The 22,296-nt window shown below is 39.3% G+C and overlaps 1 protein-coding gene across 2 annotated transcripts in view; it reads left to right on the top strand.

Moving 5' to 3' along the window:
• RPS6KA2 (ribosomal protein S6 kinase A2) overlaps positions 1 to 22,296 on the top strand; it is a 162,824-nt gene that overhangs the window by 127,358 nt on the left and 13,170 nt on the right. For both annotated transcript variants that reach the window (XM_039707208.1, XM_039707207.1), the window contains 5 exons: positions 1,424 to 1,554; positions 3,167 to 3,292; positions 18,336 to 18,425; positions 20,286 to 20,444; positions 21,603 to 21,764. In XM_039707208.1, the coding sequence (XP_039563142.1) occupies positions 1,424 to 1,554; positions 3,167 to 3,292; positions 18,336 to 18,425; positions 20,286 to 20,444; positions 21,603 to 21,764 (668 nt within the window). The remainder of the gene's footprint in view (positions 1 to 1,423; positions 1,555 to 3,166; positions 3,293 to 18,335; positions 18,426 to 20,285; positions 20,445 to 21,602; positions 21,765 to 22,296) is intronic.

Below are 22,296 nucleotides of genomic sequence, written 5' to 3'. Positions count from 1 at the left end.
CTCCACATAATTTTACCAAAAGACAATCTTCTCCATCGGAACTCTGCTTGCTGTGCAATAAGAATACACTGACTCCTGACTCCTCTCAAAGCTGAGACAGCTTTGTGGTGAGAAATGGAATTAGCTGAAGTCTCCATTTTGTTTATTCCCAAGTAGATAAATAGTGGTTTTATCAAATTTTTAGTTCAGTTTCTCTATTCATTTGACCAGTAGATTTATACAGGGTGTGTTGCATGCTAAGAAGTACACATTCTTACATATTTTCAGGGCCTCAAGCAGGTCAATCAGATATAAAGCTCAGTGAGGATGTATTTTCTTTAGATAACTGGCTATTTACACAAGGAAATAGCTTTGTAAAGAAAGTTTATATCTGTAACTTTGTCAGTAAATCACATGGTGCATTGGAGGAAATGTGAAGGGAAAAAGAGAAAAAAAACCCCACAAGCTCCCCAAAAAACAAAATAAAAGGTTAGCAAATTTTAGTAATATAGATTTTATAATACACAGCCTGTTGCGAAGTAATGGTTTACAATGTGATTCTTCTTGTTGAGGAAAATACCTGGGATAAAACATACACTGGGCAGAAAGATCTCTTTAAAGCTTTTCAGAATTTTAACTGAAGCACAGGTCTGCTTGCTTCATCATGCTGCTTCTCTCACTGAGCAGTGGTGCAGGTACAAGGAACTGCTCTCAGTTTACCGCGTTCCAAAGGCAGAATTTCTAATTCAGGATTTTTTGAACTTTAGCCATTCCTTCTCTCCTTTTGCCATGTCAGGGGAAGGAAAGGTGAAGGTTAGTTAAAACAATCCTTTTTTGTTTTTTCCATGTGAGGAGAAGTCAACCACTGTCTTCCCTGGAGTATATCCCAGCTCCTAAAGCTGCTCCAGAAGATTCCTATAAGGCCACTACTGGACTATTGTGCTTTTACACTGGTTTCATGCATTCTCTATATTCTCCTGACCCACACAATTTGCCACTTCGGTCTTTGTAATTTCTGTAGTTAAGTTGTGTTGCAAAGGACAAATATAGCAGCCTGTAGCTTTTTTTCTACTCCGTGGAGAACCTCTTATAAGCCCTGCAAGGTGCTCTGCTCTGAGTTTCCCATCTCTCACCTGCCCTGAGCCTTCTCTCTGTGCACTCTTGGCACAGGCAGTACTTTGCCTAAGAATGTCCTGTGAAAAAGCCTGTATCCAAGAGGTGGCATCATTGCAAACAATACCCCTGCATTGTTCAAACCCAGAGGAAAGGAATGGAGAAGGCACACCAAAACCTCGACATGGAGATGAATTATATTCCCCTGTGTCTGCCAATTTATCAGATCTGCTGTTGACTGGCAGAGGTGACTTTGTCTGTTGTAGTGCTGTGCTATTCCTTTCTGTTCTTTTGTGCAGCTCATGAGGCCATTTTCTTCCTTCTCCTACAGATTCCCCAGGTGTTCCTCCAAGTGCCAATGCTCATCATCCTTTCAGAGGGTTCAGCTTTGTTGCCTCTAACTTGGTGCAGGAGCCTGCACAGCAAGATGTGCACAAAATCACTGTTCACCCAATTGTGCAGGTACCGATGCTGGTTACCTTTCACATCTGATGTGTGCGTACCTGTGTGTATTTAAACCGCCTAATGTTCTCACTGGTATTTCGCAGCTACCTAATGTAGGAAGGAGGTGTTTTACATGCAGCACGTAGGTGTTGGAAAATGAGAATTTTTTTGCAAAGGCTTTTATATATAAAATGTTCCTCACCACCTTTGCAAAGAAAATAGGAACTGCACTTTGTCGCAACTAAAATGTAAAGTACTTCTCAATACCTTAAAGAGGATTCCAGGTGTACATGCAAGGCAGGTAATGAAATACTGGTTTTTCACTGAATGTATTTCATTCCCAACAGTTTTGTCTTGGATTATATGATCCAGTCTGTGCTGGCAAAGGGGTTGGATGAACTACTCCCACAGGCTCCCAGAGACAGAGAGCACAAGCTCCTGGGTGTAAGAGGCCACTGTATCCTGTTGCTGTTGCACAAAAGCCTGCATGTATTCACCTAAACCATGTTGCTTGATGAGGAACATGCCAGACACTTGGTTCTTTGCTGCCATTCTCCTAAAAAAATCTATCCAGTTGTACTTTAACCCAGAAATAAATTGCTACAACAGGTTTGATACATCAGAGAAGGGAACAAGGAGAAAGAGCTGAGCTGCCTAAAGATACAGCAAATTTTCTTACTAGGAAAAAGCTCCTTCTGCTACCCACAGCCACAGGTGTACATGCCTCAAGGAGGGGAGACCCTGCCTGTGGTTTTCTTAGGTTTTCATCTCTTTTTTAATTATTTACAGTGGAATTTGTCATACTCTTAAAGATGCTCTTATGATACAGTAAGTGAAATGTTATCCAAGTCATTGCATCTCAGAAATGTTATATACATTCCTGTGATTTGCTTTACAAAAACATATTGAATATTGACATATGAATGTATTATAATTTAGCAGGTTCTGTGTGGACTTTGCTAGCAAGGCTGCATTTTTAGACAGAGGATTCTGCAGGAATTTTAGAGGTGCTGGTTGTTTCTTGAGTCCTGGCATGGAACTTGCAGCAAAGCCTCAGATTTGGGGTTCAGCATTGAACCAGTCTACCTGCCCAGACATTTTCCAAAGAGCATATGAATTAATGGCTTAAAATATTAACTTCTCTCTCACAAATAAACTGCAGATAAACAAGTTCTAGACAAGATCTCAAATGATCTGGAGGCACTCTTTATATATGGGGTATCTCTCTTTGAACACTGTGAAACTATTAGTATGTTATATGTTATCTGCCTTCCCTTTCTATATTTAGGAATCAGTTTATATTGTCAAGATATGTGGGTTTGTCAGAGATTTGGGCCCACAGTTTCCTATGAATTTCTAATATATGGTGATTTCCTGCATTCCAAAAATAGTTTAGAAAATCACAGCAGTTTTGCCACTACTTCTACATAGACAATTCCCCATCTTACATACTGGAAAAAGGTAGAAAGGGAAAAGACACATTTACTTGTTTATGTAAAGAGCTTCAGAATTTTTTAACTGGATTTAGAAAAGCTGTATGGACAAGAGAGCCTTGTGAAGGAAAGAAGATCAAGGATCTCCTTCAAGAGGGAGATGTCCTGATTACCTTGTTTCTTTTGTCTCCCTGTAGCAGTTACATGGGAACAACATTCATTTTACTGATGGATACGAGATCAAGGAGGACATAGGAATTGGCTCCTATTCAGTGTGCAAGAGATGCATTCATAAAGCCACAGAAACAGAGTTTGCAGTGAAGGTAAGAAAGCATCTGGTAAATTCCAGAAATGCAGCTGAGGATGCTCTGCTTCTGGCTTTTTTCTTGTCTTATTTCTTGTTGCTGGGTGTTGCTTGGGGTTCTTTTCTGTTTTATAAGACAGTAGGTTTCTGGAAGATAAGTCTTCTATATTTTTCACACTTCAATCCCACGATGTAGAATTCCTCAGTGGAAGAAACCTTTGCTGTCTTGCATGTTAATCACTTCAGCCATGCTCCTTGCAAACTGAATAAGATTTTTAACATATCCTACACGGAATCATCATAATTTTAAAAAAATTACATATAAAATTATTGCAAAGTTGAAATATGATTTATTCTTCTTTCTCAAGTTGCTTAGATCTGTTTCTTGTAAGTAGAGAGATTTTTCAGTGAAAACCATGATCACCTAGAAAAACTCAGATTTCCTTTTGTCTTCTTCATATTCAAAATGAATGCTATCAAAATGAACGAAAGCCAATCTTCAGCAGAGATTTAAAATATTGATTTAGTTGGGCATTAAAGGCAAGTCAGCAAATTTCAGACTTGGCCAAGCAACGGTGCATAGAACAGAGTCACTTCAGCCCCAGAGGCCAGGGAGCTGCTAGGATGAGGGAAGAACTTCAGTAGAAAACTACTTTGGATGGCCCTGCTCAGAGAACTATCATCAATTCTATTCAATGCTGTTGAATAAATAGCATGCAGCCATTGCAGGGGGCTGTACAGACCAGTGGTAAGTGGTTGTGAGATAACAGCTCAAAGGAAGAGTTTCAAACATACACTTTTCTTTAAGGAAAAATTTAGCAGCAAAAACACACATATGCTAGAAAAGTACTTCATGGTTTTGTTCTTGTACCAGGAAGGGACAAGATTAGATTATAACTCGGAGTTTGAAAAAACAGGGAAAGTTAGGTCAGATCCCTTCACTTCTGTTCACGGGAACAGATTGCAGTATATAGAGAAGAGTATTTACCCAGCTTGCAGTAAATGAGGGGATCTAGCCAACTGCTACTCTACTTTTACTGTTTTAAAATTTTAGAAAATATGTGTAAATTTTGCTAATAAATGACATTGTGTCTTTTAAATGAGATGCTATTAAATGAGATGATGAGAGCTTAAGAAAGTGATCCAAACTGCGGTTCATGAGATAAATGACCTCCAGATATCAATAGAATAATATTAAACATTTTATTCAGTCTTATTTTACACTACTAAATTGATGGCAATGCAGTATCTGTGAAAATCCATGAAACTTTTCATGTTTCCTCATGAGGGCCACAAAAATCTGGAAACCACTATTAACCTACAATCTCTTGATGTCACTGTTCAAACAATGGTTGATTTTTCTAGGCTACACCATAATTAGGAGCATGGACTTACCAGCAGATCTGTGGACTTGCATATGAATGTGCTACTATTTTCATTTCTAATGAAATAGAGCTTTTCAGTGCTCAGGTCATTTATCAACAGATGGCATTATGTTATAGTATAACTTTAATACATCCATGATAAAATGTATACTAAATTTAAGAAATAACTTTAATATTTCATTTATATCAAGTACTGTGGACAGATTTATCAGTGTAATACAGCCAGTGTGAAATAAAAATAGGAAAACCTCATCCATTGGAGGTGTCTAAGTGCCCAAATCTAACAGGGTCCAGCATGTTCAGCAGGCTGGGTGTTTGGAGTACCTCAGAGAATCCAGAACAAAGCCAGGGCATGGAGACTCTCAAAGCTCCAGCAGAGTTCAGCACTGTGATTGCTAGGTTTATGCTTTTTCCCATTTTAAAAAATATTTCCTCTTTTTGCTCCTTTCTTCTTCCACTTCTTTTCTTGTCATGTAAATATGTCTTGATTTTGACTGCCAGTGTAGGCAGCATGTGCAGCATCTCCGTTTCTGACACAAGTGTGAGTCAAATGTGTAGCATAGATTTGGGGTTGGAGGCAGTTGGTGGGTTTCTGTTTGTTCTGTCTTTCCAGCACATTTAGTGCTGCCTCTTTGGTTATTACTCCTACCAATATATTAATTTTACTTTTCTTTCCATTTTATTGTAATTTCATAATACGATTATATAATTTTGTTTTCAGAGTAGCTCGCTTCCAAAAAAATGGCACAATGCCACCCACTTCAAGTAATTAGACAGCACAGGAGTTGCAACTGATATTATCATAATTATATATCAGTCCCTTTTGACATGCATCCTTTAACTGTCTCTTTAAAAATCACTGTAATTAGGCCCTTTTCATTTCTGTAAGTATAATTTTCTCAGTGTTCTCTAGTATGTAACAGAGGAAAAAGTGTCTGCAGTGATAATTTGTGTAATAGGCAGGAGCCCCATTTGCCTTGCACCACCTCATTAAAAGCTCCCTGTTTCAGAGGAACTGCCAATACCTCAGAGAACATCATCCTGTCTCCCTCAGGGGCGGCTGGTGATAGGGAAGGAGTTAAGCAAAATACATGGTGGCATCACTGCAGGAAGACACACACCATGTGTGTGACATTTATTTACACACCATGTCACTGTGTAAATAAATAATCCTTCCATGGAGCCTGCCACTTGCCTTGTTTACTGTTGTTCTGTGCTGTCTTACTGAGACAGAAGATTACCTGGCCAGAGTAACTTGAGTCAGAGCTACAGCCAGAAAAGCAAAACCTTTCCTAGCCCAGAAGCAGAACATATTTAATAAAATGCTTGAACACTTCATCCCTGTTCCTTTTGCTGGCCAACTGCTGCTAATTGGGGGGCGTCTTGTAGAGGTAATTAGATGTCTAGCAGTGCAAACAAGTTCTTTGCTGGTGTTGTAAAAGCATTTGAACAGGTCTGGAATTTCACTCTTTTCAGAGCTGATTGACATTAGGCACATTGCTCACTGAGGAGTTCTGGAATTTCCCCCAGACACCTCTCTGCACCTGTAGGCAGCTGTACTGCCTCTGTAAATCCAATCATGGAGCTTGTTGAAGAAGAGAATTTTCTTGCAACCTATTCCCTCTTCTTCCATGTCATCTGTAAAAATGAAATGCTAATAATAAACTCTAAAGCTATTTTAAACATGCCCTTGGGCTCCTAAGTGCAATATTTCAGAATTCAGACATATCTCCACTTCTGAGAGCAGCCCTGCAAGGGAAAACCCTGTAGACAGTAACATTTCCTGCAAATTGAGTCTACTCTGAAACTAGTAATCACCTATCAGTGCAGGTAGATGTTGGTTTAACAAGTCCACATCTCATGTTCTACTTGCATGTATGTACTCTGAGGGACTTTTAAAATTTTACTCTTAACTTACTTGCCATCTCATTCCCAAGTGAAAAAAAAAAAAAGTAAAAAGTTCTGAAACACAAGTAAGGATTTGTTCATTCTTTTGAATCACAGAATATTCTGAGGTGGATGCTTCATAATACTCTGGTAGAAAGAAGAGAGATGGAAAAAAAAAGAGTGGTTCTCCTCTGATGGACTACTGTGTTTAAGATTCTTTTACTATAATATTGATCATCTTGACTACAGCAGGCCTAATGATTTTTATTAGCAAAGAGAAGTGGCATTGTCAGTCATAGGTACAAACTTCACATGGGTATAAATGTAATGGTCAGGTCAGAAGCAAAGGAAAATAAGATCAAAGTATTAAGTCACATCAGTATCTATAGAAAATAATTAAGTAAAAGAATGATGCTAGAGGAGATGGTATGGCTTTCTGTGGGTGGAAGAAAGTTTAAAATGGAAGTCTAAACAGACTACTTGGTGAATCAGATTTTTCAAAACCTTCCAGAGATGTGATACAATTAGCATATTTCAAATGTTTTTCTTTTCTTAAAACTATTGCACAGCTTTCAAGCTTGGAGCACTAGTGAAGCTTTCAAGTTGGATTTTTGGATATGTTTCTTACTGATGCCAGATTAAATTAGAAAAGGACTTAATTTCATCTCCCTTTTTCTAAAGGTTTGTCTATTCAGATTGACTCCTGACCCCCAGCAGAGATTACTGATGGATAATAGCCAGGGAGAAATTTCTGCAGCTGAGCTAGTTCTACCTCCTATACTGCCCCCAGTATTGCAGAGGTAGATGATTTAGATGCCAGATTCAACACCTTGATGTCTACTGCTTTTTTCTCCAGAATATCCAGCTGGTTAATCTTGTGGATTTTTCTCAGGTTCTTTGCGGTCAGGATGACCCCAAGAGTCCTTTTTTCCCAGCCTGATGGTCGAAGAAAGAGTTGGAATTCTTCAGCTCTGGTTCACAAAGTTGTTCATTGTCTCTTATCTAAAACATTATTTTTCCGACCCACAGAGCTTTGTATAGCAGGTCTGTCAAGGGCACACTCTGCCCGCCCCTGGGCTGGTGTAAACATTTTATACTATGAACTACGTGTACTTTATTTATCATTATTTTCTAATACCTATCATCTATGTGAGACTGTTGGACTTTTATTCTAAACCAATCCAAATGTGCCAACATCACCCAGAAGATGGAGGCTAGGAATAAGTAGGAAGAAGCACAGGACAATACCCAAATCCCTCCATCTTGCCTCCTAGACCCCTATAGTAAAATCCTCAAAATTCCACTGTTCACCCTGTGATTAATTCATTAGCACTCTACTTAAACTTTTGTGACTTGTGATTCTTCATATAAGGTTGGTAATTTGCTCCATGGATTAGGATCGAAATCCCAAGTGTCTTTGGCTTCCTGCCAGGACTCCCAAGCCCCCTGCCCGGGTCTCGGGCCATCCAGGGCACCCAGAGTGGTGTCCTGGGTTCCGGCAAGTTTTCAGTCCCTCTGTGCTGTTAGAGGCAAGGCGAAAAACTAGGCTGTATGTCCTAAAAACAGGATATACATTTTTCCCTCCTTTGAAAAAGAAAAATACAGTAGAGATAGTTCCAATTGACAAGTACAATTTTGCAGATGCCAATATTACAGTGGAATTTGGATCTTGAAACACATGTGAATCTCATTACTTTTTCCTATCTCTGTAATGTACTAACCAACTGTTTGGCTCCAGATGTTCCACAGTTGTGAGCAAAGCCAAAGTTTGCAGCCTGTGTCTGCCACTGGAATACAAGTTAGTTTCTGCTAGAGTCTGAGTGAACCCTACAGCTCGTGTATAATTCTGGCACCTGCAAAGCACTAAAAACACATCTATCTAGCATAGTTTTGGTGTGTGCAGACTGGAGAGAAGGTGCATTTTAATTAGCTACAAAAATTCAATACCAGCAGAGAAGTGATGTCAGCATGCTGTCAATAAATAGAAATCAGTAACTCAGGAGAGCTAGTGTTAGCAGGCCTGTTTAATCTAACTGGTTGTATATGTCTATTTATTTATTTCCTAATAACAGTGAGTGACTTAGTCACCAAAGCCCATTTATTCCAGAGTTTTTTCATCATTTCCTTAAACTTCATTTTCCACTTCATTTGATGTTCATGATCTTAGTTTGATTGTTTCTAGGTGCTTGGTGTGAGTAGATAAAACTTCACACTGATCTGAAGGCAAGAGGTTACACAGTACTATTTACTGGCACTACATTGTCTCCTTAGCCTGTGCTATGGTTAGTCAGGAGTTTAGTGTAGAATGCAGTAAAGAAAATAGGAATCTTACTTAGTGAAATAAGAGTGGAAAAAAAAAAAAAAAGAAAAAAACCCAAGAAAATCAGTCCAAACATCATTAAATCTCCTTGAAAGTTAAGGTGTCTGTAGATCTAGAGAGATTTGTTTAAAATTGTCTCTCCTTAACCATAAAAAGTAACTGAAGTGAAACAGACAGTGGAAATTTAACTGAAGGCTTTGTATCTACTTTTGTCTGTTTGGAAAGTACTTAGTGTCTGGCGGAAAAGGGATAAATATATCAGTATTTAAGTAGGAAGGTCAATGGAAAGTTTGCTAGATGACCTCAGATTTCTTGGCCCTGAGTCTGCCAGCTTGTCAAACCAGCAGGTACTCAACTACTCCTCGTCCAACCTTGTGCCCCCAGAACACGGTACAGAGGTCAGGCCCCAGGGTATGTGCACCAATCTCCAGGTCAGAGCCACTGGAAATGCATCCCTTTCAAATTAAGCAGAAGTTACCTGCTGCTGAAGCAGAGCACTATTAGGACTCTGCCAGAGAGAGGATGGCCTGCATGGGCAGGGATCAGATGCTGAGATCTCAGTTTTTGCTCAATCCCTAGTAATGCAAACACCCCATTGACTTTGCTGGGTGGCTGTCACAGTCAGGTTTGTATGGGTAAGAGTAGGCCTCTACCACATCTCACACTTGGAAAAAAAATGGCACCAAGAAGAATATGATGTCATGTAAAATGACCTCATTATAAGTCTGTTAGTTAGGTGAAAGGAAATAAAAGTGCCAGCTTAGTGCTTCCAGAAGCGTCTGTCTGTGCTCTTCCCCAAAATAGCTTATCAAATTATCTATGAAAAGCGTATCTTTTTGCCTCTGCAAGATCATACTAATGATACTGAAAGATACTTTCCAATATTTTATTGAGAAAGTGTTTCTTACTGCAGTCTGGCCAAAACTTTTCATTACTATTTGCTTTCCTTCCCTGAATATGTAATGCAGTTATTCAATGTTCTCAAATAGGATGGAAATATAAATATTTGAATACCAGCATCAGACAAGCATTTCATAAATATGTTGCTAGTGTAGTTACAGTTCTATTAATACAATTAATATGCAGACCTATAGATTTCTATCTTTTTTACATGCTTTCATATAAATTAGTTTTTCTTGTTGTACCTGAGTAGGAATACTAAATCCTGTGAGATCATGTGCTCTTTTGATATCTATGGTTTAAGATAGAATATAAATAAATTAGAGGAAATCTATAGTAGAAAATATGCAAGAATTAGAAGGCAAGCTCTATCAAGAGACCTGCAAATATGTGTGATGTAAGACAGACAAGAGCTCGGTAGGATGCGATCAAAATTCATAAATATCTCCAAGGTGATATAAATGATGGATGACAATCATTTGGCCGCTAAAGACAGCAAAGGAAGACAGAATGTCTTGAAGCTAAAAAAGGGCGTTTCAGGGGAAAAAAAGTCTGATTGTGAGAGCAGTTGGTAAAGCAAATTCTTCAAGGAAATGACCGAGATGTTTTCCCCTTCACATGCCAAGCAGTTGGATTTGTCATATTGGTGGAAATGTAGCCTTATAAAATGCAGGGTTAGAGGTACAAAACCCATTCTTACCTTGATAAACTACAGAAAACACCAGGTTTTCCCATTAAATTTGGTTTATAAAGCTGGGCATCAGGAAATAACGCGGCCCAGACACTCAGGTAAAAGATGGCTTTGAGTGTCTGAAGCATACTCAAGCTTTTGGCAGTGAGGCACCAAATTTGGTAGCCTATAGGGTGCTATTTAGAAGATACAGGCTTTAGAGCTGATTTAAGCACAAATCTTTGTCCTTCTTTGAACTGGCATAGGGAGGCCTGTTTTCTAGAGTGCTCTGCAAAGAAACCAGCATTAATAGCTCTAATAAGGGCTCGTTGCCATACTGTGAGTGATTGGAAACACCATGGAGGATTTCCTCTAGATGTGCTGGAAAATGATTTACAGTAAAATGGATGAAACAGCAAAGGGTGATATTGTTGTCTATGAGGATCTTACATCTGATCTGTGAGAGTATTTTTGAAGGCTTTCTTAGTTTTCTCTTTTCAAAAACTTAATCAAAGGGCCTGACTTCCACCCTGGACTGGGGTCATTATGTACGCTCACCGCAACAGGAGGCAACATAATGTCTCTTCATTTTTCAAGATTGGGGTTTTCCAGAATACCTGTAAAACTTCATTGGGTCTCACTTTTCTATTGTTTTGAGTGTGTTCAGATAGGAGTTGGACTCAATGATCCTGATGGGTGCCTTCCAACACAGCATATTCTGTGATTCTATGCTTTCTGCTAGATAGTCTCCCCACAGAAATAAGTCAGTTCTCCAAGGAGACACTGCTTGAATAGATGCAGCTACAGCTTCAGAAAGGCTAGGCCAGTACAGAGGGGTGGGCTCTGCTGGAAGGATGTGGGAGAAGGCAGGGCAGATAGGCAGGAGTGGCTTGACCATTTCTACAAGTAGCCAGCTTGTTTCTAGTAGCAAGAACCATTGCTGACTTTTGGGGTAAATGGGGTCAAAGCATTGCTTAAATTCTTAACAAAATAATCAGAGAGGGCAGGTAGGAATACAGAAATGTGTGCAGGCCACCTCTTAATCTCAGCTTCAAAGCAAATCTTAAATGTGTAGTGGCTGTACATCTCTGGCTTAAGAATTCCTGCAGCCTCCTTCCCATTTCATCACAAAGCTCTCAGTGTATCTTTCCTTGGCATGGCTGAACCTCTGAAGAATATGAGAATGCGGTATTTCTCTCTGCTAACTAGGTATTTTCTGAGACCTAGGATCAGGCAGCAGTTTTTCTACAGCTTAATAATATCATGTTTCTCTTCGCTAATTTGCTTGCCGAATACCTGAAGTATTTTGGAAGGAATTTGGTCCTTTGTGCCTCTGTTTCTCTTTTGGGGCCATTCAAACCATGTTTCTTGCATTTGTCTTCCATACTGATATAATAATTTTTCCTCTTTATAAGTTCTGAATATTATTCACTGGTTTCCATCTGAAGCTTTCTATAGAAGGTGAGAGCAGTGTTGCAGTTATTTTACAGACTGAAAATTCATCAGTCTGATCCAAGGTTGTGTGCTGAGCAGAGCAGACTGAAACACAGTGCAAAGCCTTTCCCACCAAACTATTCTGCTTCCAAAACTGAAGACTTCTCCCTAAAATTAGCTTTTCTGTTTCATGGGTGCTATTGAAATAAATTTGTTAATATTTCTGTTCTGCTTAGAAAATGTGTGCTACCATATAAGTGCTAATTAACAAGAGCAGTTAATTAGCAGTTCCAGCTGACTGCTTAGGAGTGCTAAGTCAGCAAATGGTGTCAGCAAGTGGGCATGCTCTGTGTGCAGAAATGTTTAATGTCTCACCTGCACAGCTTGATCAGATACGCAGTCCTTATTTCAGAAAAGTATTGCTAATTAGGTCTGTTTCTTCTTAATAGTAATTTTTCACAATTTTCCTGAAATATTTAAGCATGGATAGAGGAAATTAATTTCTGAGGCTAATCAAAACTAATAGCACAGGAGATAGTCCCTCAGAAACTATTAGGCTTGGAAAAGTTCTCTTTGGAGACCTCTTAAATTTAAAATTATACCATGTTCTTTTAAATCATTTTAGCCTTTCTGAGTGATTTTTATCCTGCTTGAGTTATTTGACATTAAAAAAGGAACCAAATTAAAGCAGATGCTTGGCATGAATAGACCTTATTTTTAGAAGGAAATATTACTGAAATGGAAACCTGTACATTTTCCAGCAGTACAGAACTGAAGAACTCTCTCTCTGTGACACTTTCATTGGAATTAGTATTGTAGATGAAACTGTCAGGTTAAAATCTCTGTGTGCTGTTACACCTCCTTTTTTGAGAAGAGAGGCAAATCCCACCTGTAGTCAGTTTCACTAGTGGTGTCCTGAATTTTCAAATCCATCACAATGTAAGTACAATGTGCAAAGGAACACAAAACTAATTCTTTTGCTCATCCCTCCCTTCCCAGAAAAGGAAAGGATTTTTACAGAGACTATGACATCACACTATGTAATGAATCTGTTCTTAAAGGAGATTAACCCATGCTTACTCTCTGAACAGAATATAGAAAAAACTCTATATAACAGGAAAAAAAAAAACAGCTTTAAAAAGCATATAAAACTGTCTTCCTCCTCCATGCTTTTTTCACAAAGCCATTCAAAGTTCCCTAGTGCTGGTCAAAAGGACTTTACATAATCCCACTGCCTAAATGCATTGGCAGCTTCAGGTGTGGCTGTACAGGTTATGAGAATGCCTAGGTGTCTGCCCTGCCTTCTGCTGGACTTTGTGTTGCTGCAGCTGGAGCAGCAGATTGGGACTATACCAGCAGCTCAGCTGCCCCAGTTCACACTCTGGTATCTCTGTTTCAGCTGCCAAGAAAGGTCACTTGGGGCAGTTGAAGACAAGGCAGATGAAAAGATAATTTAATTGTGATGATCCTTTTTCCCCAGCACAGAAAGACCCAACAGAGCAGTTTCCTTGCTACTAGCTTGAGCACAGCCTGGCCAGAGCCCCATCCTTTCTCCTCAGGCTCATATCACTGCTCTTCCCATCAGTGTATCTCATGTTTCTTTCCTGTCCTTTTCCTCACTCTTGCTTCTATCTCACCTTTTCTTTTAGGCTGTTCATTTTCCAGACAACAAGGCAGTTAAACGGTCTCATTCCACCTCTTAACTTTTTCCAATCTCACAACTGTAGTGATGGAGAACTCCATGTGAGAAACACAGCCATTCTCTATTCTTCTCCTGCAGAGTCATTCAGGTTAATTTCAGTGTTGGAAAAGGCAATTTATATTAGCAGGGCTGGTTCACTGAAAATGGATTAGGGAGTGCTCACATGTGCTGTTTCTTTGGCAAGGCTGTAAGGGCTGTAAGTCCCAGCTGCTGGGTGGTACCAAACAGGTGATGGCTCCAACATCTGCTGACGGCATAACTAGGTCCAGAAGAAGAGATTTATCAACACAGTTGGAAGCATGCAAATACTTTCACAAAAAGGCAGCAAGCAAATATATAGATTGTCTGTTAAGTTGCTGTGCCAATTTCAGCAAAGCTTTACACACAGAATTTTATTGATACTCTCTTTTATTCTCATTAGTCTGCTCTGGAAGGCTTAAATCCATTGACAACCCATTAGTAAAGGAGAATTAGATTACTTTTTTCATGCAGAAGACTTGTAGAAGGACTTGTAAAAACTGGACAGATGCGTTAATTGGTATTTTGAAAGTACTCTGTCCTGCCCCTTTCTTCCTTAATAGAGAAAATGGTCAGTATTGTCCTTTAAAGAAGCTTGACTAATTTTAAAATATCATGAGGTTATTAACCTAAATCCCACTGAGGAAAGAAAATGCACCTTTTCCTTTCAGTTAGTCATGTGATATATATGTAATTCATGCTGTTATAGAATATGAAATAGGTATATGTTATAAAGGAGTATACAAGAATGTTTTAAACTCACATGCGGGGTCTGAGGTTTGCCATATACCATGGGAGGACTGCATACCATTGAAAAACTGCTGCCAAGGCAGAGAGAGAGATCTAATTTACAACTGATAGAATCTAGCCTGGGTGGAGACCAACTACACCTGAATGATCATCGCTCAGAGATCAAGATAGCAGGAGCTACTGGGGAACTTGCATTCGAGTTCCCATAACTTACTTCACCGCCAGCCATTATTGCCTGCCAGGAACTACATTGTCAAATCCAGCTCAGAGGAAGAGGTCGACATGAATATGTTTGACCAGCGCTCATCACCGGCCAGGAACTGTATTCTCCAGTCCAACTCGAAGAAAAGAAACAACATGAATATGATTGACTATGAAAAGAACAAGAAAGAGTCTGCCTCAGGCCAGAAAAACAGTATAAAGACAGACTGTACCAGACCACATTTGTGAACAGACGGGGGGGTCCGATGTCCTAGAGGTCAGATCACAGTTCACCCAGTGTCAGTTCCTGGGGTCAATGCTTGCGGCTTTCTAGACTGTATATCAGTTGTATGCTAAATTCTATTTTTTTTAATTAAAATTTGCTTTATTGATTTTTACTTATAACAGTCAGTCACAAAAAGGATGTGATAGTTAAAGAGCAAACAAATCCTCTGTCAGAAGAAAGAACACTATTGACTGCGCTGAGCCCATTTTACTCTGAAATTCTTTCCTACACTGACACGAATGAGTTTCCCTGGGTGTCCAATGCACAGAAAAAAAAATATTTGCTTTATGGCTCAATTTCTTTCTGTTCTGAAGGGCAATGGACAACCCTTGTGCATCACAGCTCTTCTGGGCCAAGGTACAGTAGAGCTCAGGTTACATTTTCAGTTAAGTTACTTGTACATAATGGTGGCTTTCTTAGTTGGTCTTCTTCACCACATATCTGAAGAGAGAAATAGAAAAGTAGCATCATGACATATTACTCAAATTTTCAGGACTAGTAGCTGAGATCTTCCCTTAATTCTGTAATAGAGTGTTTATAAGTACATTTTAGTTGAATTCAAATCAAAATGAGTTTCCTAAAGAAAAGACAGCATTGCTTGCACAGGAAGAGCTGCAAGAGGTCCATGGGTTGTCCCAGAGAGGAGCAGAGAAGAGTCTGTATTCATGCAAAATACAGTGTCTCAGAGGAGACAGGGACCGGGTGGCAAATCCTCTTTTTACCATGGGAAATTCTGGGTGGATTTAACAGCACACCAAAAAACTCCCTGGAAGTGTTGTAAATCACTGAACAGACTGCCCAAGGAAATGGTGAAGTCACCATCCCAGGAGGCATTTAAAAGACTTGTAAATAAGGCAGTTTGGTTTTGTGATGGACTTGGCAGTGCTGGGTTAATTGTTGAACTTGCTGATCTCGAGAGATCTTTTCCAACCTAAATGATTCTATGACTTTGTGAAAAGGAAGATGAGGAGGTCTGAGTATCACAGTGGAGCTGTGGGGCATATTTATTTAATGGACTGCTGTGGCCATCACAATATACAAATAAAGAAACTGTGCATGTTGCAGCCAGTCTGAGCTGCAGAGGGATTTCTGATGAAGTTGCAGCAGACACCTCCTCTGCCTCTTTAGGAGTCATGGGCCAAGTGGAAGTCACAGGCACACTGAAGAGAGGTTCTGACAGGGTGTGAATCTTTTGCTGTGGAGGAGAAAAATTGTTCTGATCTGTCCAATTAGACTGCCCAGGGACTGAGAGGAATTTTGCAGGTCCCCTCACAGCTCTGATGATGATTAATGGTGCAGTTTGGGGCAGTTTGTCCATGTAATCAGTGTATCACAGGTTGCACATATATTAAAAACAAAAAGCATGTGTATTTTGTGGTACTGTCTTGCAATTTGTATTTACATTGCATATGTCATCTGCTGCTGTTACTACCACATCAGTAGCAGAGTACTTCGGGTTATGTTCGTTTTAGTTTTGTCAATACCTGATACTATTTTTGGTTTGGGTTTTTTTTAGGCTACATATATATGCATTTGTAGTCCTGCATTAGCTACAGTAGCTTAAAATTTTCCACAGCTGTGGATATTTGTTTTCACAGGGAACTGCAACAGAAAAGGAGTCTGGAATATATGGCTTGCTACAGCAGTACAGTGATAGTGGTCCTTCACACTGGTGGTAACACTTGCCACAGTAGGTTCTGCTGGTTTGTACAAGGCAGGCAGATGCTAACAGGGGCACATGTGAGTTACTCCAGTAACTTGACAAGAGGCTTATCAGTGTAGCCAAGGAACTGGCCCTGAGGATCTTCTTGTATGTTAGGCTCACTGGTTGAGTGGGGCACATTCAGTCACTGTGGTTGTACTCATGTGGAGTGGGTCAATCAGGGCTTTGTTAGCTTCTTGATAATGTCAAAACAAAACTGGGAGAATAATGTTTATTTTATTCACCTATCTTGAGGTTTTCCTTTATTTATTCAAATGTGGACAACAACCATTTACCTGCATCAGCTGCCTGTTGCACTTTCATTTGTCACACTTCTATTAATTCAGAGTCAAATCACTGATATGGCCTCAGAGGCATACCTGAGCCATGGACAATTACTAACCATCATTATCACTAAACATATATATCAGTCATGATGACTATGAAACCCCTGATTTATATTCAGTTATGCATTATTTTGGCTAATGCATAAGATTCTACTCATGTACTTGAATTTGTATCACCATAAATAAACCATGAAAAATGCTTATATTTTATTAAAAAGCTGGCAGGCATTTATCCTCATTAGCAAAAGAGGTTTTCAAAAAGCTGGTTTTCCCCTGCTAACATCATCATTTAAAATTTGTGCTCTGTGCCTAGATCTTGGAGAGAACTAAACACATTTAAGTTTGGAAGCCTTGAAATCCAAGGCAATAGTAGAAATGGTTTTCTGAAAATGCCACCCATTCCACCTTGGTAAACCTGTTACTCAAAAGTACTACTGTTGTTTTCTAGCAATAAGAAATAGAGACAAAATAGTGTACTCCTAATGAGTTTCCAGTAGAATGACTCTTTCACCATCTCCTGTGCAATTTCTTTTGAGATTCCAAAATACAGAGATTTCCCTTTTTTGTTCCATATTTATTATTTAAATCTGCATATTTATCATTTACATCTGAGAAACATTAATCAACTGGACAAATTACTAAATCTCTTTGCCTGACGTGGCAAATATAGATACCAGAATCACTGAGAAGTCAGTGCTGTCCTGATAAGTGGCTTTCCATGCAGTGATGCTCTCTAAGCAGCAGGTGTCATGTTTTTCAAAGCTCTGTTGCTACAAAACTAAAAATATTGCATCTTCCTATATTTTCTAATAAGGCAAAAGACAATGACTACATAGAAGTGATCTATGAAGCAGATTTCTTTCCAGTTTAGGAATGGGTAGAGAGTTTGGTTACATGGCCAAATACAATGTCTGGTCACTCTGTTGTTCACTATAACAGCTTGGCCCAAAGAGCCAAATGATTACCAATAGTGTCAATTCAAATTCCCCATGACAGTAAATGTCCATACATTTTCATTTCTGACAAACACATATGACAATTAATTTCTATTAATTTACCAGTATATATACAAGCATATGTCAATATTACGGTTCTATAATTTTTTATGTCAAAGAGGTAATTTTAAAGCTATGATTATTTTAAAACTTTCAATGTTGTTCAATTTCTAAATGACACTTCTTGTAACTGCCATTATTTATGGGTAAACGGAACTGTAGGCATCAAAAAGAGGGCCTACACCTCCAGAATCTAAACTAATTATTGCTCCATCTGGCTTTGACAGGCAGTAGGAATGGCTGACTGACGATGTCATTTGCACATGGTTGGAGCTGTCCTCTTGTAGAATAATGATTAATAGGAGAATTTTGAACAGTAATTTTTGTTTAAACTGTAGGAACTGGTTGCTTTGTGCTTAGTGCTGCTAACTGGTATTTGGCTACACTGTCCTTCATTCATTCCAGATAATTGATAAGAGCAAGAGAGACCCTTCTGAAGAAATTGAGATACTCTTGCGATATGGACAGCATCCAAACATCATTACTCTTAAAGATGTGAGTAGTCTTTGAGCACTTCAGCATTAAATGATTTTCACATTCTAGTCAGGCTCACTTATTAGTCCATGTCTGGAAAATTCTTCAGTTGAAGGTCTTAGCTAAAAGCAGACCCACTGAAATCAAGGAGAAAAACATGACTTAAAAAATTACTGGATAGTGTTTGAAAAGACTGGTCAGGTTACATATTCTCCAGTTACTGTCTAACAAACCATAAATAAAGCCAAAGGGGCACAGTGCTGGAGAATGAAAATATGGGTTTGGGTTTGCATCACTATTTAAAAAGGGATCTCCCTAGGTGGGTGTTTGGGGGCACTGCTGAATACACACAGCGGTGCTGCTGGGCTGGGGGATGATCTTTCTTGTGCAGCAACCGTTCCTGTGTAGCCTGTGCTATCTGCTTTGCTGGGAGGAGGAGAGTCACTAGGACTTCCCCAGTAATGTTTTAATGCCAGAGGTTATTGACCTTCTACTCCAGCAGCCTTTAAGGTATTTTTCTGTTGCGGTGAATGCTCCAAGTGTGGGGACACGAGGCTAGACTCCATTTTTCTCAGAAGGCTGATTTATTATGTTATATAATATACTAAAATACTACATTAAAACTATACTAAAAGAACAGAGAGAGAAGAATGATCAGAAGGCTACAAAGAACAAGAACAGATCGATAGAATGCATAACAAAATCCTGTGACTGCTCACAGCCTTGGCACAGGTGGCTGTGATTGGTTATCAGTTGAAAACAATCTACAGGGACTAATGGAAGATGCACCTGTTGCATTCCACAGCAGCAGATAGTTATTGTTTACATTTCTTTCCTGAGGCCCTCAGCTCTCAGGAGGGGAAAAATCCTAGGAAGGGATTTTTCATAAAATATCATAGCTACATTTTTCTTCATCATTTCATATGAAAATATAAACCTTCACTATGCTTAAATGAAGTAATGGCCTTTAGTCAGAGGTGTTTTACTTTAGCTGCCTGAAATCTCACCTAAGATTGTCCACACCATGTTAAATTCAAAGTTTACAGAACAAAATCCTGCTTGTGTCAGTGGTCAGTACATTATGGTTTAGACCTTAGAGAAGTATACAAGAATCTCCTAATCACATGTCCTCAGGAGAGTTTCACCTAATTCCTAAGTGTTAAAGTCTATCTAAAAAAATCTGTGCAAAATAAGTTTTTATATTCCTTTCCAAAAACATTTAGCACTGATGATTATAACACTGCCTGTTGTTGCAGTCCAGATAAAGGATGGTGACATGAAAATGGTTGTCCTCCAATTTAAATGATAAAATGTCTTTTACCAACTGCCATTGACATTGAATGTAAATATGTCTTGGAGCTGATATCAGCAATATATTCACCAGAATTGCAAATATAAACTATATAATATCATTAGATCCAAGTGTTGGCCAACAGTATAATACAGCTCTTTAGCTGATCATGAGTCAAAGGGAAATATTGATATTTGAAATGGCAAATGTTACCCTGTGGAAGTGGAAAGAGAGAACACTACTGAGAAGAATGCTTGGGTGGGAGCCAGCAGACATTTGAAGCTATGTGGAGTGGTGCTGTTTTTAACAGCTGAGCCTGCTCTGTTGATATGATAGAAAACCAGGAAAGCTACATTTCAGTGTGGACAAATCAGCAAGCTGCTACAGACACTAGGAAAAAAAGTGATGATTTAAGTAATTTTATAAAGTTTTCTTTTTACTAGTTGAGTGTAAAGAGCCCATTTCCCACACATTTGCTGATATTTTCTTCTTGCAACTTCACACACAAGCAAGCCAACACTGTGATTAAGGGACCAACCTTTACCAAGTTGATGGGTCCAAGACATGTATTTATTGTGTTACTGTTCCAGGTCTATGATGATGGGAAGTTCGTGTACCTGGTGATGGAGCTGATGAGGGGAGGCGAGCTGCTGGATCGCATCCTTCGGCAGAAGTGTTTCTCAGAGCGGGAGGCCAGTGCTGTGCTGTGCACCATCACTAGGACGGTGGACTACCTACACTCTCAGGGTGTAAGCTTTGCTTTTGTGGCTTAGCTGCATCAACCTTCTTAAAATTCAACTTCTTGAAATCGCAAATAGTTGTGATTTTGCTTCTCTGAAATGTAAATATGTTTCCCCCCTCCCCAAACCTACCTCTATACCTACTATATTTATAGTTACATTTGGCTTGTGAAATAGGGTTATTGGCTTTTTATCCATTTTCCACTGAACTGAAACTTGTCAAAGTAGTATTTTCTTTCCCACACTACAGTGATTTTCAAGTTCATGTACTTTCTTGAGATATTAGTTGTTGATTTTCTATCACGATCATTATTGCAAGATCTGAACTTTTAGCAACACTTCAGATAGGGTAGCTGAATCAGCAGACAGAAAATCAAATGTTCAGCTCTCCAAATTAAGTGAGAGTTTGAGCAGCTGATGGGAAAGACTTCTGACATGCTGTTAAAATCTGACTTTTAAAGTCTAAGCTCTTTATATGTAACAGTTTGAAAATCTGTGCTTTTCTGCATTTCAGGGATAAGCAGTTTCAATAACTAGTCAAATATTTACTGCTTTTCCTGTTTCATGGTTAAAACAAAGTGAATTTTGTGCTTTGGCTTCTATGCTTTCATGGTAATTTTTCAGTCTTGCTATAACAAATAAAGGCTGTTTTCCTGCCACTGAAATTCAGCATGTCTGGTAAAACACCTAGTCACATGAATTGTGTGAATACAATTTGAAATTAAGAAAGAAATTAATCCCTCCTTTCAGGTGTGAGCCACTCACATGGACAATCACAAGAAGACCCTTACACACTTTCCTCCCAAGATGTGATTTATTCTTCACCTTTCAGCCAAATATTCAGGGCCATCAAGCTCCAGGAGATTCTGCCACCAAGGTGTTTATACAACAGCCCACTTTGACCACCCTCAGGAAGTTGTCTCCTCTTAGAGCAGCAGATCTGTCTCAATACACCCACAGAGGCTGTCAAACATTTTGTCTCTCATTCTAATAGACTTTTTTTTCCCCTTCATTTGTCCAAGGCTTTTAAGTAACTTTTTTTCTAAAACTGAAATATTTTCAGCATGAGCTCTTGACCTACCTCAACCAGCACACCAGAAATGGCAGCCAAGCTCCAGTGCTCCCTGATGTTCTCTTCTCACTTGTTTCTCACTGTTCTTTCTTAAGGTTGTGCACCGAGATCTCAAGCCAAGTAATATTCTCTACATGGATGAGTCAGGAAACCCAGACTCTATCAGGATCTGTGACTTTGGTTTTGCCAAGCAACTCAGAGCAGAGAATGGGCTGCTCATGACTCCCTGCTACACAGCCAACTTTGTCGCTCCTGAGGTAGGATCACATTTCAAAGCCTGCAGTAGTAAGTGTGTCCTAGGAAGCAGTCCTTCCTCACTTGCTGCCTTTACAAGAAGTGCAAGGGAGAAACAGGCTACTGGAATTTGCACAGCCTCTATTACCATAACTTTCCTATTCCTGGTCCTGTCACAACAGTTGTTTTTCTCCTGGCAGAAGCTGGTGTCTGTCTTGGACGGGTGCACACAATGCTTGGCTCATTACTGGGATCAATATCTTTTTTCTCTAGCTGCTTCTGATGAGTCTGCTTTCCCTCTAGTGCACTGCATCATAACAGGATTATGGTTTAAGAGGTAAATCTTGGTGTCAGGTCACCCCGAGACGTTGTGGAGTCTCCTACTATGGAGATATCCAAAAGCTATCTGGACACAATCCTGAGTGTTCTAGGGGACCCTGCTTAAGCAGAGAGGTTGAACTATATGATCCTTCCAACCTTAACTATTCCAGAAGTCTGTGATAAAACTGAAAAAAATCCTTGCGCAAAATTCTTACTATGCTGAAAGCAATGAGA

The sequence above is a fragment of the Passer montanus genome, unplaced genomic scaffold (genome assembly GCF_014805655.1).
Source record: "Passer montanus isolate IOZ18808 unplaced genomic scaffold, ASM1480565v1 scaffold2, whole genome shotgun sequence".
Lineage (NCBI taxonomy): Eukaryota > Metazoa > Chordata > Aves > Passeriformes > Passeridae > Passer > Passer montanus.
This window is presented reverse-complemented; position numbering and strand designations above follow the sequence as displayed.